Below are 15,938 nucleotides of genomic sequence, written 5' to 3'. Positions count from 1 at the left end.
TTTAAAGATCTGCAGAACAAAGAATACTCTTCTAATACTTTGCATATATTACCAAGTACAATTTTAGTTTTCATTAAGTGTTGCTGCTGTGAACACGACTTTCAAATCTTCACCACCTGCAAATAACGATTGTGTAAATTAGCAAAGTGTGGCAATAAAGGTAGTGACAGCTCTCGCACCATCACTCCATAGCTTCATTATCAGTCCTAATCATAAAGCCATAAGAATATATATATATATATATATATATATATATATATATATATATATATATATATATATATTGTGTTCACCTATCAAACTTTTATTTTTTAATGATATCCAGGGTGACGATATCACAGATTGTCGCGATCATTTTGGAAGCAATCGCTCGTGTTGCTGTAAACATAAATACTAGGGACTCGTGACGAGTTATGTTGCATGTTAGATACTCTGGCACTGTTGGGACTCTGTAAATGGAAGAAATAGGAGGGAACGAGTGTTCTTCCTCTCGGTAGACTCCGTGATTCACAGTAAAGATTCACTGATCAGCAGCTCATTGATATGCAACGTTCATAAGGTGCTTTGCGTTGACCGTTTATGGTTGAATGTGGGCGTGTAGAGGGTGGGATGTGAGGCTGAACCAGCTGCACACATTTACAGCTTGATTTAGGATTCATAAAAGGAAATCGAGCACTGGCATGCATACGCAAGTTTTTGTGACTCTGGATATTTTCCGGCGTACGGGCATTTCCTCCTTTACACGTAAGCAAGCATAGTGCGGATCCTACGCACTGTTTTCTAAATGAAGTGAATAAACGTGAACCTCTTGGATCCACACTCTCTCTGGCATAATGGATCTGCCCTTACTTTAAAGTGCTTAAACATAAGCTTGTTGAGTCATGCCATTGAAAATCCACAAACTTCCTTGAAGAATCACTTATTAAATGGATGATTATTGAAAGAGCTATCTATGTTGAAGGGTGCTCATCTGAATTAAGTGAAAGAGTCTCATAGCCTCAATGGGTCTCGTATAGCTTTTATAGAGTCATCAACTCTCATCTTGTGGTAGCTCATAGTAAGCCGTCATTGCTGTTTGGTAAGAGGAAGTTCCCATGGCGATGGGGGTCGTTGCTATAAATATGTCGTCCGGTCAAAGAGCAGGTGAGGACGCCCTGCTCAGAGTAGCAGCGACAATTCCTCTAGGATTGTTCCCAGGCTCTCTGTTACAGAAGCTTAAAACGGTATTAGTCTAGATACTTCACACACTAATTGTTTTTAGATGTAGTCCAAGATACGTTCTCGAATAAGGACAATATGCTTTGCAAAGTATTCAATTATTCCATTCCGTCCAACAAGTTGAAGGCGCTGCAAAAGATTTAAGGTATCACCAAAGTTGTGATTGAGGTGACCGTGATTATCTGTCAGTGGTGGACCGACTAAAGAGCCACGACAGAAAACCTATATCTGAGAGCTCGAGATGTTCGGCTCAATAAAACATGAGGTTTGTTTTATATCTATATTTCATGACGACTATTCCTCCCCTGTCTCAAACCACTGTGGATTTTTCTGTAATGGCCACTCCTCTTGACGCATTACACGCCCCAACTCAAATCCTCTGACAGTGGGCGTGGAGGTTATTACTTATTATGCGCTTTATCCTGCTCATGAATAAGTAAGAGAGGAGGCCTGGGACACACTCACCCACTTACCAGTCACACACTAAGACACATGCAGCTGCTCCTGGATGGCCCCCCTGGTTATGTACACGAGCACAAAGCCACACCCACTCACACAGAGATCCACGTTCTCCTCCCTTTCGACACCCCTCGTCCTCGTCCTGATTGCAGCCCCAGGGGGTGGACAGTTGGGTGAGATGGCGCTGCATGTCTGATGTCTTAGCAGTCTATTCACACTGCCATGTAATGGTAATTATTCTAAATATCACAGTGTAGTCATAGCTTTCTCGACACATTTTCCTGCTCTGTCATTACGCAGAGTGTTGGGGCATAAATAATGGCAACAATGACAATTTCAATTTAGTTAATAGTCTGTGCATCTTAAGTCCCTCTCACACATGCAGTCCATCCCTGAAACGTTCAGGAACGTTCCCCCTCATGGGCTCGTGTGTGTGAACGGGAGCAGGAGATCGACATTCAGGGAAATCTGTGCCGTCGATGTCCCACCTTAAGGTTGTTGTTGTGGCCGAAAGCAGTATCCTAGCAGGGACTGGACGGGGGACGTCCGTCTGACGGGAGACGCCTTCATGTGGAGCAGGCGAACCAATTACAAGACCCCGCTCTGAATTCCACGACTGGTTCATGGTGTATTTGCGCCAATGCTTGGGGGGGATTTGACTTGTATCGCAAACTTCTTGCAAGTCAAATATGTTCCGAGAACAATGGCACCGGACAAAACCAATTCCTCGAGACGCCTCCCACCGCGTACACCTACATCTTCTTCTTCTTCTCATCTGTTGAGTTTCATGGCGGTTGCACCATTAAGTGTTGCATTACCATCATCTTGCCCCATCTATTCCAGCATTGCCTGAAAGGTTATCCCAGTAATGTAGAGGGAACTACGAAATAAGCTTGATTCTGCTAAGAGCTCTTACACATCCCCGGTTTATGTGTATGGGAGTTATGTATTTCTATGCAACCTTTCCCAGTAAGGTCAGTGAGAGGTCTGAGGAGCCTGTTCAATAATTAAACAGGTTTTTATCTCCTAATGCGAAAGGCTCTCAGTGTCCACAGACCACTCTCCTCTCCAGAGGTGTTGAGTGATGGCTATCCAAATGGGGGAGTGAGAGTTATTGTTTTTGAATGCTCCAACTGTAAGGGCCGGAGGCGCTTTGTTAATATTTTAGATCCAAGATGAAACTGAGGGGTGGGATAAAAACGTCACAAATGCAAATCTGTCCGACACTTGCACACACCACAGAGCCATGCACGTTTAGTTCAGCAAGAACACAAGGCAACATCGTGTTTTACAGAATGTACAATGAAGAAGGAAGGTTTCTTTTTAAAAATCTAGCAAATAGATATGGTGTCTGTAGTAATAACTTGTATGGATTTTTGCACGTGAGAGACTATTTGAGACGTTTTAAAGCTCTCTGGGATCTCCACCCCTTTGTAAGGAACCGGGAGACTAAACTTAAATAGAGACAAAACGACTCAAATATAAATGGGAGTCGGATCTGGGAACAAGCAGAGCTTCAAAGATATTTCCCTCTACATTAGATCACTCTTAGGAATATGCTTGGGAGATGAATATAAGATGCATAAGAACACCATCGACCATCGAGGGAATTTGGGAAAATGATTCCAATCGTACACATGTATTCTTCATATGTAAAAAAAAAAACTGGTCTTTTTTTACACATACGAGAACAGAAATCCAGAAAAACACAATATAATCCTGGGAACACGTCCCAAAAGCCTACATAAGAAATTCTATCTTTTTGGGATCCTCGACCAGTTAACAAAAAGTGATGAAAAAATTATAATTGACCCGCAGCACATTATGTCAATATTAATTAAATATTTGTATAAATTCTATAAAATGAAATATTTACTGAAGAATATATGTAAATAGTCATACGTACTGTTACGGTACTGTCATAGTTAGTCACAGCAGTAGTAGGTCTACCTCTAAGCACTGCGTTGTCTGTTGGTGAAAGATAAATGTCTAGAAAGATCAGTTAAAACAGGAAAATCAATTACCTTGTAATTTAGATTTGCATCACTTACAAAAGCATGGTGTATCCAGCAAGATTGCTACTTCATTGGACATAACGTCCATATTCTCTTTTTACATCTTCTCATTCAAAGAAAAGACCAAAACTAACAGTACGTTAAACTGTCTCTCAATACTTTACACCTTCGTCACACTCATTTGTTCCTTCTAAGGGCTACATCATTTCCGACAGCAGCTTGGCACTGTCTTTTTTAAGCAGCAGCAACTGAAACAGGAGTACATAGTGCATGAAAAACTACAGTGTGTGCGCGTGTGTGTGTGTGTTTATGATACTGATGGAACATGTCGGCCCTTGCAACAGTGAAACGTTTTTTTTTCTTGCTACCGTAGCTTAAATTCTGAAGAGGTTCTTCTCACCACATCTTAATATTTCTCTCTAAAACTCTTAAACTTGCATTATACTCAACTATAGCGCTGGTCTTCAGCAGCTCCTCACATATGTACTGTGTACGGTGTGGAACATGACATCAAATACAATGCCAGTAAGAGTGCTATTCTGATCTGTAGCACTAAAGAGGACACATGTCTAAACTTCCCTGACTTCAAATTGTCTGACAATAATCTTGGTGTCTGTAGTGAAGTAAAATATCTTGGTCATTTTTTAACAGAACACATGTCTGATGATAACGACATTTCCAGGCAATATGGTATGATGTATGCACAAGCAAACAGTCTCTCACGTTAGTCTGGTCTGTGTACAGATGGAGTGAAGATGTCTCTGTTCAGAGCATATTGTACTCCACTCTACACTGCACACTTGTGGTCAAACTACAAAAAAAAGAGTCTACAGAGACTTAAAGTAGCTTACAATGACGCCATGAGAATACTTTTAAAGAGACCGAGATGGAGCAGTGCCAATGAAATGTTTGTGGCTGCACGAGTCAACACTTTCCAAACAGTTTTAAGAAATTCCATGTACAAATTCATCTGTCGACTGAATGACTCTGTAAATGGGATCATACTTGTTTTAACCAACATAAGGTTTAGCACCACACGCTACCAGTCCCAGCTGTGGCGACATTGGTACAGCTGTCTCTTTGTAAGGCATTGCTAGGCCTCCGTACTTTTATTGTTTGTGTCTTTTTTTATGTATCTGCCTGTATGGACCCCGAGTCTGAAATAAAGTCTATCTATCCATCTATCTATATAGTAATGTTGATGTTTAACCTCAAACATCTGCTAGTGAAGGCCTCTAAACTGCTCTGTTTCTTTCCTCAGAATATTTGCCATGCCACATGGGAAGGCTCTGAACCCCACCCTGCTCTTACTCCTCATCCTACTCGTCTTCGCCACAGCCCGCGGTCGCTCCTACCCTCGCTTCTCCCGCAATGACACTGAATTCCAGCACCTGGTGCTCCACCCAGACCCCTTCATGGGGACGGTGTACGTGGGGGCCAGGGACCACCTCTTCCAGCTGGACGGATCGGACGGACTCCGGCTGGAGCTGGAGGAGACGACCGGTCCCGTGAGCGACAGCAAGGACTGCCTCCCCCCAGTGACCGAGTCAAACTGTCCCCAAGCCAGGAGAACCAGCAACCACAACAAACTACTTCTGGTGGATCCGAAGGCGCTGGAGTTGATCACCTGTGGCAGCATCCACCAGGGCACCTGCCAGAAACGCAGCCTGGCGTCGATCAAGAAGGTCCGCTTCTCCACCGAGAGGCCCGTGGACACGCAGTACGTCGCCGCCAATGACCCGTTGGTGTCAACCGTGGGGCTGGTGGTTGGGCTTCGCGGCGGTGAGAGGACAGTGATGTACGTGGGTAGGGGCTACACCGCCAGCCACCCGCCCATCTCCACCCGCCACCTCTCATCAGAGCCCGTCTTCTCCTACGAGGAGACGGCCAAGCTAGCGGTGGCCGGGCGCCTGTCGGAATACGACCACCACTTTGTGATGACATTCACGCGGCGCACGTACGTGTACTTCTTGTTTTACCGCCGAGACATCAAGTCTGCATCGAGAGAGTACCGGACCTATGCCGCCAGAGTGTGCCTGGATGACACCTCCTATTATTCCTATGTGGAAGTTCCTCTGGTCTGCCGATCCACTTCCTCTCCCTCCAGGAATTACAACCTGCTCCAGGCTGCCCAGGTATTTTATCCTAACTACTTGGTGTGTCTGAATTTCAAGTCTTTCGGAAATGGTTTAACATCAAGGTATTACTGATGCTGGCTGTGTTGAACTGAGTTGCTTTCCCATGCCTTTGTTGCAACAGGTGGGACAAGGCGTCGGCCGGGAAGGCGAGGATCTGCTGGGAGTCTTTTCCACCCGCGGCGGCTCCACAAACAACGCTGCCTTGGACGCCTCGGCTCTGTGCGTGTACCCGCTGGATGAGCTCGACGGACACATCGACTCCACCCGCGACCTCTGTTACACCCAGGACGGCCGGGTGGAGGGAAGAGGAGAGGTGGCCTACATAGAGTACGAGGTCAAGTCCAGCTGCGCCAACCTGCCCTTGGTAAGGATGCGGCGGATGAAGGACAGGGAAGGAAGCTGACTGTTTCCGTGACGGAAAAAGAGCAAATATTTTGGAGAGATGGGCTTTTTAAAACTGATTTAGTCAATAACGAGAGCAGGATTGCATGCCGTAAAGTAGGGCATCATGACGAATTATATCCTGCTGTCTTTATGTACCTGAAGTATACTGACTCAATTAGTTTCGGTGGTTAAAAAAAGAGCAAACAGAAAGCACATCCCAGTAACAAGGGATGACTGGATTGCCCAGATTAAGTTTAGCAACAGGAAGAATGAAGGCATTGTAATGAGGCCCTGGTTGGAAAGCCCACAACTCCAAGATGCCCCAGGAGTAGCTTTGCCCAGCTGCAGCGCTCCGGTGACCCCCTCTGCTGTCACCCAGGTCCTGCCAACCCTCAGACCCATTTAATGAGACCATTAGGGATCAATAAACCAAGCTAACCCTGAATCAGCTGTGCCGCTGCTTAATGAGCTCTGACAAGGGAGTTTTGTTTTTTTAAACCCACTGACATAACATAGAGATTAAAGTTGAGAGAAGGAAGGGGGGGGGGGGGGGCATGCACATGGGAATAGAAAGACTATCACACACAGCGACAGGGAGAAAGAAGAAAAGGAAACGCTGAATGACACACAGAGAGATGATTGAATGAGGAGAGGATGTATTAGATCACAGTTCCCCTTGAAACAATGATAAGCCATCTTTCTTTCTTTTTTTTTTTGATAAACTCTCTTTCGACGAACTCAAGATGTCTCATTCTACTTCCTCCTTCAGGGCCAATTATGTGCAGCCGGAGCTTTGAGACTTACCAGAAAGCAGGATTTAAAAAGCGTTTCTTTTGTGAACCCAAAACAGCCAGTGGCCTGTGTCTGTATGAGTCTGCTTTAATCTGTGGCGCAATCCTTTTACGGAGTATCGAGAGCATTGGAAGGCTCCTCGGGCAACAGCAGGAAGGAATGGGAGCATGAACTTGTTAGTCTGAAGCTTAGCTGTTTGACATATTAAGAGCAATAAAACAAAAGTATTTTTGGTGCGTTCAGTTCAAATAAACACGTAAGATCAAGGACAACAATAGCGATCGAACTTTCCCTCATGTGTTGCAGAATACCCTCAAGGCGTACCCCTGTGGCTCCGACCACACCCCCAGTCCCATGGCGAGCCGTGCGCCCCTGGAGACCTGGGCCTCCTGGCACACCTCGGCCGCCCGTCTCACTGCGGTGGCCGTCAGTGTCAGAGATGGACACAGCATCGCCTTCCTCGGAGACTCCAAAGGGACTCTGCACAAGGTAGCTCATTTCCACGTAGTGCTTTGAATTGTTGTTCCAGTTTTCTTCAGGCCCCTTTAAGCATGCCCCAGCATGCACTGGGAGGGAGGCAGGGAGACGCCCTGGGACACATCATTGGGATAACAGAGAAAAATTCAGGCCACAAAACAAATTTCCTATTACAGCAGTGTCCTAGTTTTCAGCCCTACCCAATGTGTCTGTCACTGCCTAACCCGTCTCAGGATCAACATGGAGTTATTTCTTAGCAAAGCAAACACACCTCGGACTACGTAAAGCTTTCGCAACCCAAGTCTTTGCCAGTTCCCATATACGCGGCTACAGCTACTGGTAGATTCCAGTCATGCTGTTGTAATTGCTGTGCATATCAAAACCAATGCATGTAAGAACCAGGCGCGTGCACTTGATAGGAGTGCACAGAAAGGCCATCAAACCTTTTTTGCGTCGCACGCACAAATGTTTTTCTGAGAGCACGGAGCTGTAACGAGCGTCGACCGCCCCGAGAGTTAACGACGCTCATGTTCATTAGTTGCAAACGGATATATTCAGTTCACAAAAAGAGCAACCTTTTAGTGCAACACTGTTTCCCAAAATGCTGAGCTAGTTGATCAACCAATATCTTCCCGTTTGTCTCCCTAGCTTAATCCAGTCACACACCTGTTGCACAGGTATTGCATCTTCAATACAGCATCGCATTCTTTACAAAATGTGACATGCAAAACTGCATAAAAGTCGGCGCCCGTATCAGAGCTACTTCCCGTGATGCGTTGAGTGCATCCCCTAATGGGACAACTGATTCTCCATCCTGTTCACAGCAATCAAGTGAGAGCCTTCTGGAAAGAGGCACGGAAACCTCTGCTAATCCCATCAACATGAGGTAACATGAGAGTTTGAGGGCCTGGGAATCACTTAAGCCAGAGGTGTCTTCCTGTGCTTCATATTAGATTTGGCTTTGCCGTAATCACATTCACGGCCACTTCTGCTGCGATTTCTGCACAAGTGTGATTTGATTTGCGTTTGAGTTGTTAGCCAAAGAAGATATTCCTTTTGTATTCTTCTTCTTCTTTCCTTTTTTCGTCAGCTGTTCATTTGAGTCTTACACCAACGTGTCTGTTTTCCTACAGGTATATCTGGGCCAAGACGGCCAGGTGGAGGTATACGCGAACACGACGATCCAGCTCAACTCGCCCATAAACGGTGACCTTTTATTGGACCAGTCTGGAGCACACATCTACGTCATGACCAAAACTACTGTAAGTATACAAATGTAACACCTAGAGGTGGTGAAATGTCATTTTCTGTTTACAGCCTTCGCTTTTCTTTGGACTACTCAACAGATGTATGAACAGCCGTGCCCTTCTTGGCCCGTCTGCCCATTAAACCACTCGCCCAGATGTCTCCATACACAAGATCTGAACATGGCTTGTGATTCATCGTCAGACAAATGATCGTTTGTCAGAGTTTTTTCAGGCTTTGATACTTCCTCAAGCTGTGTCTCTCTCGCACAGAAATAGGATAAAAGAATAAGAGGCAATGAACATAAGAGAAAACCGAGAGGCCAGCTGGTTGTGGGGGTCAAAGGCCACTAACCCCGCTGCAATGGGTACAACAGTCAGCAGGAGGTGTAGGTCAGAAATAACAATGGTATTGATCAGGGAAAGTGGCCTCCATTGTGTTGGCACACTCCCTACTGAGTGTCTGTGTGGAAGCCATAGATGCTGATGAATGGGAAACTGCCAGTCTATACATTGAATGGCTAGTCTCAATCCCAGACCATTGAAGGCCTTCATCTAATCGAGTTATATTTAACATCAATCTGTAACAAAATATGATCACAAGCATTGCAGTTGTCCTGGAGCTACTGATGTGTGCCATGAGCTGATTTAAGTTTAGTTTCTTGGAGTTAGAAAAGTTATTATATTTTGTATGAGTGTGAGCAAAGACTGATTCTATGGCTAGATAAATAACACAATAAAAAACAAAGTAGAAAAAGATAAGAAGATTAAATAGTATATAAAAAACAATGATAGCAATCACTACTTACAGCAAGTATATTTCTATGGCACATTCACAAAATGCAGTGTGCTTTACAGAAATAAATAAACAGAATTATCCGTGCATAAAATATGATTGAAAGATCATTAAATAGAGTATAATGTAATTAAAAGACAAAACATGTAAAATATGGTACAAAATAATGAATAAGTATATAAACAGAATAAATACATTACATAAACATAGTAGCTACATTTCTAGGCACATGAAAAGAGAAATGTTTTAAAACTTGCTACATTTGGTGCACATCTTGTGGCAGTTTGTTCCAGTTGTGTGCCCCATAACGGCTAAATGCTGCTTCACCATGTTTAGTTTGGACTGAGTCCATGGATCTAAGAGCCCTGCTCGATTCATATCCTTTTAGAATATCAGAAATGTATTCCTAAACCATGATTAGGAAGTTTGTAGCACTAGTTTAAAATATCTATTCTGTAACTAACTGGAAGCCAGTGTGAAAGTTTCAAAAGTGGAGTTCTGTGCTCTGTTCCCATAGTCCTGGGTAAAACTCTAGAAGCAGCATTCACAACCAGCTGCAGCTGCTTCATGCTTCCTCTGGGAAAACCAATTAAGAGGCCATTGGCTACAATGGAAGCAAATATAAAGTCATTTTTACTCTGTCGTTGATGTTTTTTTAAAGAGTGTTTAAAAAAAATATGAAAACTGGAAACCATTGAAGCGTAATTTGCACCCTCGGACACGGACCTTGCAGGGGTTCCCTGCGACGAGTTTTTTGCATGTCCATGTCAAACCTTTTTTTTTTAACAAAGCAAACGGGCGGAGCATAACCAAGGCCGAAGTGCTCTCCAGGATTTGGTGAACAGTTATAGTACGGCAATGATTATTCTGCTTACTCAGTCAGTATGTAAGTCTATAACGATATGGTTGACAATCAAAAGACGCCCAAGGCACTAAAGATCTTTTATGAGGTCTCATGCCTTAATGAAGGACTCCGATTTCTCTGAATCGCGAACCATAAGGTTGTTGAACTCCACACTGATTGTGAGTGAGCTGAGCAACCATAGCTTTGTTCTTGCCGGGGAATGATGATGCAGTGAGTTTCCCAAGATAAAATAGTGCAGCAGCTTTTGTGATGAAGTGTGTTCGAATGTTGTACTTTATTAGTCTTATGAGGAGACCGTGAAGGTGAAAATGACACGATCACCACTAGCAGCACACCCCTGGTGTCCGCCTAAATTCACCCCATGGATCTGTCTTTGAGTACTCACGTGCCTGTCATTTCCAGGTCGAGAAGCTTCCGGTGGCGGAATGCGGAGACCACCTGGACTGTCAATCCTGTCTGTCCGCCAAAGACCCCTACTGTGGCTGGTGCGTCCTGGAGGGACGGTGAGTCAGTAGACATGTAACGGCGGGGCTACTGCCAATGCTCACTTGCGCCCCCCCACCCCCCCCCATCTACTTTTGTCTGTTCCTTGCCTCGCTCACCTCTCCATGTTGTTTCAGGTGTGGCCAGCGCTGGGAGTGCCAGCGAGGGTCCGTGCGGGGCCAGTGGCTGTGGAGCTTCAACCAGACGCAGCAGTGCCTCGGTATCCAGCGCCTCAGCCTCTACAACATCAGCTGCGGGGAGGAAACCGATGTAATACAGGGGGAATCTGTTTCCGCTCGCTTTCCTTTTCTTTTCCATCTCGCTCCTCTCTTTTCTTGACACCCCTGTCCCATTCTGTCTCCCTCCCTTCAGATTACGGTGTCGGTAGAGGGCCTCCCAAGTCTAGGAAAAGGAGAGGCCTACTCATGCTTTTTCCAGGACACGGAAGCTCCTGCTTCACTCACTGACACCGGTGTGAGATGCTCGACCCCTGAAGCCGGCAGCCTGCCTCCCATTACTCACGGAGATGGTGAGTACTTTCTGAATTTTGTCAGCAATTGTACCCAATGGGACACCTTTTTTTCTTTCAGTATGCACAAAACATTAAGGGCGTCCCGATACTCCAAATATATGATTCCATTCGACTTTCAATAAAAAACTGACTGACTGCTATGCCATTGCTAGGTTGTGGAATCTTGATTTTGTCCGTCCGTCCATCTGTCTGTCCTCGGGAACTTCAGGAGCGAATTTCGTTACATTCGGTCCCCACCTTGACTCAATGATGAAGTGATTATTATTTGGGGGTCAAGGTCACTCTGACTTCACGTCCATCCGATTCTTGTGATATCTTTGGAACGCCCTGAAGATTGTGTAACAACAATAACTGAAATGTTCTGTCAATAATTTATTTTTCCAATCAATTGAGCCGCTAGATGGCAACAGCATGCGTGGTGGTGAGGCAGTGTACAGTACCTGCATGTATGATGGCCTGCAAACTCTAGTGTTTCTGTCAACGTTCATTGTTTACATAACTTCTGGGGGAAACCAAATTTTGCCACAATGATTACCTCAGGGAAGCAGGATTTTCCAGTTCTGTTGTTTCTCTGTCATCTCAGAATCCAGCAGTGGCTGGACTCTCGAACAGTGCAGATGGAGGCTACCAGTAAGCGACGCTACTTCGTAGTGTTTTTTCAGAAAAATGGACAGGGGGGCGGGAATATAAAACAAACTACGGGGAGAATTGACGATCCTGCTTTACATAGCGATGCGCCATTTAGATCGATTTTCAATAGACACTCGAAGTTGCAACACAAGTTGACATATATTCATTCTGATGCAGAGTTCGTGACGGTGGCCCTGTCGCTGCGTTTCACTAACGTGACGGTAGCGGAGACCGAATTCACCTTCTACAACTGCAGCTTGGTGCAGCAGCTCTCTGGACGCAGGCCGTGAGCACACACACACACACACACACACACACACACACACACACACACAGACATCGATGCATAGTTCATTTTTTTAAATTACCATCCCTAAACATTCACTGTATATTGTTTGGGGGAAAATAGAATTTGTTATCGTCACTTATGTTTCTTTTGTTTGTTTGTCCTGCCTGTACCCGTGCTGTGTGCTCCGCTAGATGCCAAGGCTGCGTCAGCAGTCGCTGGGGCTGTAACTGGTGTATCCACCAGCACGTCTGTACGCACCAACGCACCTGCAGCCGAGGGGTCACCATCTACAACCACAATGTGAGTCAACGTTGAGTCTGTTCAATAGTATTGCCTTATATTCAGAGGTTTTTATTTTTATTTTGTCAAACATCATTAACATCAATAAGGGGGCACATTAAGAGTATAATATCATTTGCAGCCTCCGACCAAGGAACACATTTGAATCAAAACCTTTGTCAAACTGTTTTAACAAAAGCAAAACATTACGTCCTTTATGAAAGTCTGGTTCGTTGCAGGAGAGATGTGTTAGACTGCAATAGTTTTAGCTAGGTGTAATAAACTGTGTTTACTGTGTTTTTCGTGTCAGTAAAAGGCACTAGGTTTGTTTTGCTGAGCATGTATCACACTGCACTGTGCAACATGCTGCACATATTAGTGTGTTTATGTCTGTTCACTCTGTTTGGTGTAGTTTGTCTTTTTTATTGGGTTTTTTTCACCATAAATCATTCTTTTTTTTCTCCACTCATGAGTTGCTTCTCAATGTATTTGCATACCCTTTCTGTTTTATCCTAATTTTGTCTTCCCCTGCTTTTTTTGTTCTTGTCCCCCTCCTGTCCTCGCTTTGTACACTTGTGCTTCTCCATCGTCAAGTTCAAACCGCCAACACCCACCATCCCACCACCCGCCAGAAATCTGACCCCTTTACCTCCTACTGTCCGTGCTGCTGCAGCAACACAGCCATCACTCACAGAGACTCCTGCCCCCACCACAGCAGCTGTCCCTTTAACCTCCACCGCAGTGACACCACCCACCACCCCTACCACCAAGCCCACCTCCCCCCTCACCCTGGCCGCAACCTCCCCCTTTGTCGGGATCTTCAGCCAGGCCACTACGACGCACACCGATGCCCCCACCACAAGCGAGGGAACGACCGAGGGAAACGGCGGCATTGCAAGTTTCTCAGAGGATGAGGAGACCGATAGCTGGAATATCACTGACAAAACCCCAGACACTACGTTACCCAGCAGCACTAGCGAAAAGGTAGACCGTGACGTGGGGTTTTTAGAGCCGTCTGGCAAAGCGTTTGGCTCCTCCTCCGATGTAAGCCCGACCACCTCCAGAGAAGTGTCCCGTTTAATAGACCTCTCTATCAGCGACACTAAGGACGCCATTCCTCCGGTCAGCTATGAAGAGAATGACTTACCTCTGTGGTTGAGTGAGTGGGAGGAGCCCGCCGTGGACTCCGCAACAGGTCCATCCATTGCTGGCTCCAGCGAAAAGCTGCTCATCTTCACACAACCGCCTGAAACAGTTATCGCCCCCGTCTCTGAGTCTGCAGCAGACTATCAATTAGATTCATCAACCAACTCTTATTTTCCGGTGAGTGCAGAAGCCTCGCGTGCAGCTAGTCTAGAAATCGTACCGCGCTCCAGTCGCCATGACAAGCTGTTTAAAGTCCCAGTGAAACGACGCGTTTCACAGTTAAACCGAATATCTCAGCGGTGTGCATTTCACCTTAGGAGTCTAAATCAAATCCTGTGCATTTGATTGGACCGCTAAATAAAGTGGGCGGGCTTAGAGTTTAGCACGATACGGAGCTTGGGAGGACTGTTTGCTCCTCACACACACCTCCCTCGTTGTTGAGAGAGATGGGAGGTACACTTCCCCGCATTACATGTAGAAGAACGGCACCAGGCCTCCCTCCGTGCCACCAGCGCCCGAGCTCCGCTCTCATCCGGCGGACATCCGCTTCCCTTGAATGAGTAAGACCTCAGTCACATTGTTTTTGGAAATGAAAACAATTGTTTTTACCCACAGATATCCAAACACATTTCTTTCTATCACTCCTTATTGGTTGTATTAACAACTACTATCCACAAACGGCAAAGAGCGGTTTTATATGACTGGTTGACCTAGCTAGTCGTCCAAAGTCTCATTTGATTGGATTATTTTTCCTATTGCCCCTGAGTGCAGGATGGGTCATCAAAGATTTGATATCGTAGCAGAAGCTAAAGACACTCTAACTCACTCTTAAAAGTGAAACCAATGTAGAAGTTCCTTAAAGCTGCATTCTCTCTAGTGACTCCTCTGGTTGTATAGAAGTCTATGAGAAGATGACTCTACTTCTCTCTTGATTTATTCCCTCAGTAAACATTGTAAACATGAGTTTATGTCTCAATCTCTAGTTTCAAGTCTTCTGCAATACAGCACGATGTTCATTTAGTACATTATGGTCCATTTAGAGTCAAACAGACCATAAAGCAGGGGATGCTTTAGGGCGGGGCTACACAGTGATTGACAGGTCTCTACCACTGCGTTGTCCGGTCTGTGCTTGTCCAGGTTTTTTTGTTTTACAGCTTCCCCCTTTTCACAGTGTGTTTACAGTTCATGAAAGTTATTTCTTCTCATTTCTGGTTGCAAAAAAACAAGATGGCAGCGGACAAAATGCCAAACTCAATGCTTCAAAACCCCAGTCCACAAGCCAATGGGTGACACCCCGGTGACTACGTCGACTTCTTATATACAATCTACTCTCTAACTCCAGTTCCACTGGGACTTCAAAGGAAAGGTTGTGGGAAATACTATTTTGGGCTTTCTTGCCGAGAGTTAGATGAGGAGAACGATACCACTCATTTATATGTGTTAAATATGAAGCGACAGCCAGAGAGCGCTTAGCTTAGCTTAGCATAGAGACTGAAAGCCAAGCCGGACAGATTATAGAGTGGTATCCATCTTCTGATCTTGGACTAAAAAGGGCATTGCCCAAACTGTGGACATTTTCCTGTAAAACAACACATGATAATTAACCCAAGAACATCTCAGCTTTAATCAACAGTAAATATATAACTACTTGGTCCTCATTCTACAGCAAGGCCAGCAATGACGAATACTGAATTCTGCACTGATAATCTTTATCAGCTCTCCTGTCAACAAGAGAGGCTAATCACAAAATCAATGTCCTCTCAGATGCCAGGATGGAACTGAGAAATTCGAGGCACTTAACCCGTCAGGTCTTCTTGACTCATCCACTCACTCCACTCACTCCACTCAGCGAGAGCTGCACTTCCTCCCTTGAGCTCAGGAACATCGTGACATTTTCAAGTCCACGTTCCTCGCGTTTCACTCGAACATCTGATCTTTCATCTATGTGCTGTGTTTTTGTGACTGTGGTCGCTGAGTTATTGTTTAAATAGATTTGGAGGATTGGAGAATGCCCAGCTTCATAGTTGGTAAGGAGGAACAATTAAGAGAACGCAAAAGTTCTCAGCAGTTTAGACCCACCATGTACAAATGATTGTGTAGTGTATCTGTTCACAGAAACCCCTTTGAGCAGGCTCTAGATAAAGGTTTATAAAGTATAGCTGTATTTTCTGTGTAGATATTTCTCATTGAA

At 45.0% G+C, this 15,938-nt stretch overlaps 1 protein-coding gene across 1 annotated transcript in view; it reads left to right on the top strand.

The window, feature by feature from the left end:
- Positions 1–15,938, top strand: part of plxnb1a (plexin b1a) — a 67,378-nt gene that overhangs the window by 28,688 nt on the left and 22,752 nt on the right. The window contains exons 2-11 of the mRNA XM_079274292.1: positions 4,954–5,827; positions 5,952–6,194; positions 7,313–7,495; positions 8,617–8,745; positions 10,791–10,891; positions 11,009–11,141; positions 11,244–11,400; positions 12,211–12,319; positions 12,514–12,622; positions 13,196–13,924. Coding sequence (XP_079130418.1) covers positions 4,964–5,827; positions 5,952–6,194; positions 7,313–7,495; positions 8,617–8,745; positions 10,791–10,891; positions 11,009–11,141; positions 11,244–11,400; positions 12,211–12,319; positions 12,514–12,622; positions 13,196–13,924 — 2,757 coding nt within the window. The 5' untranslated portion in view covers positions 4,954–4,963. The remainder of the gene's footprint in view (positions 1–4,953; positions 5,828–5,951; positions 6,195–7,312; positions 7,496–8,616; positions 8,746–10,790; positions 10,892–11,008; positions 11,142–11,243; positions 11,401–12,210; positions 12,320–12,513; positions 12,623–13,195; positions 13,925–15,938) is intronic.

This window comes from Melanostigma gelatinosum (assembly GCF_949748355.1).
Source record: "Melanostigma gelatinosum genome assembly, chromosome: 8".
Classification (NCBI taxonomy): Eukaryota; Metazoa; Chordata; class Actinopteri; order Perciformes; family Zoarcidae; genus Melanostigma; species Melanostigma gelatinosum.
The sequence above is the reverse complement of the archived record's forward strand: the minus strand, read 5'-3'. Positions and strand labels throughout refer to the sequence as shown.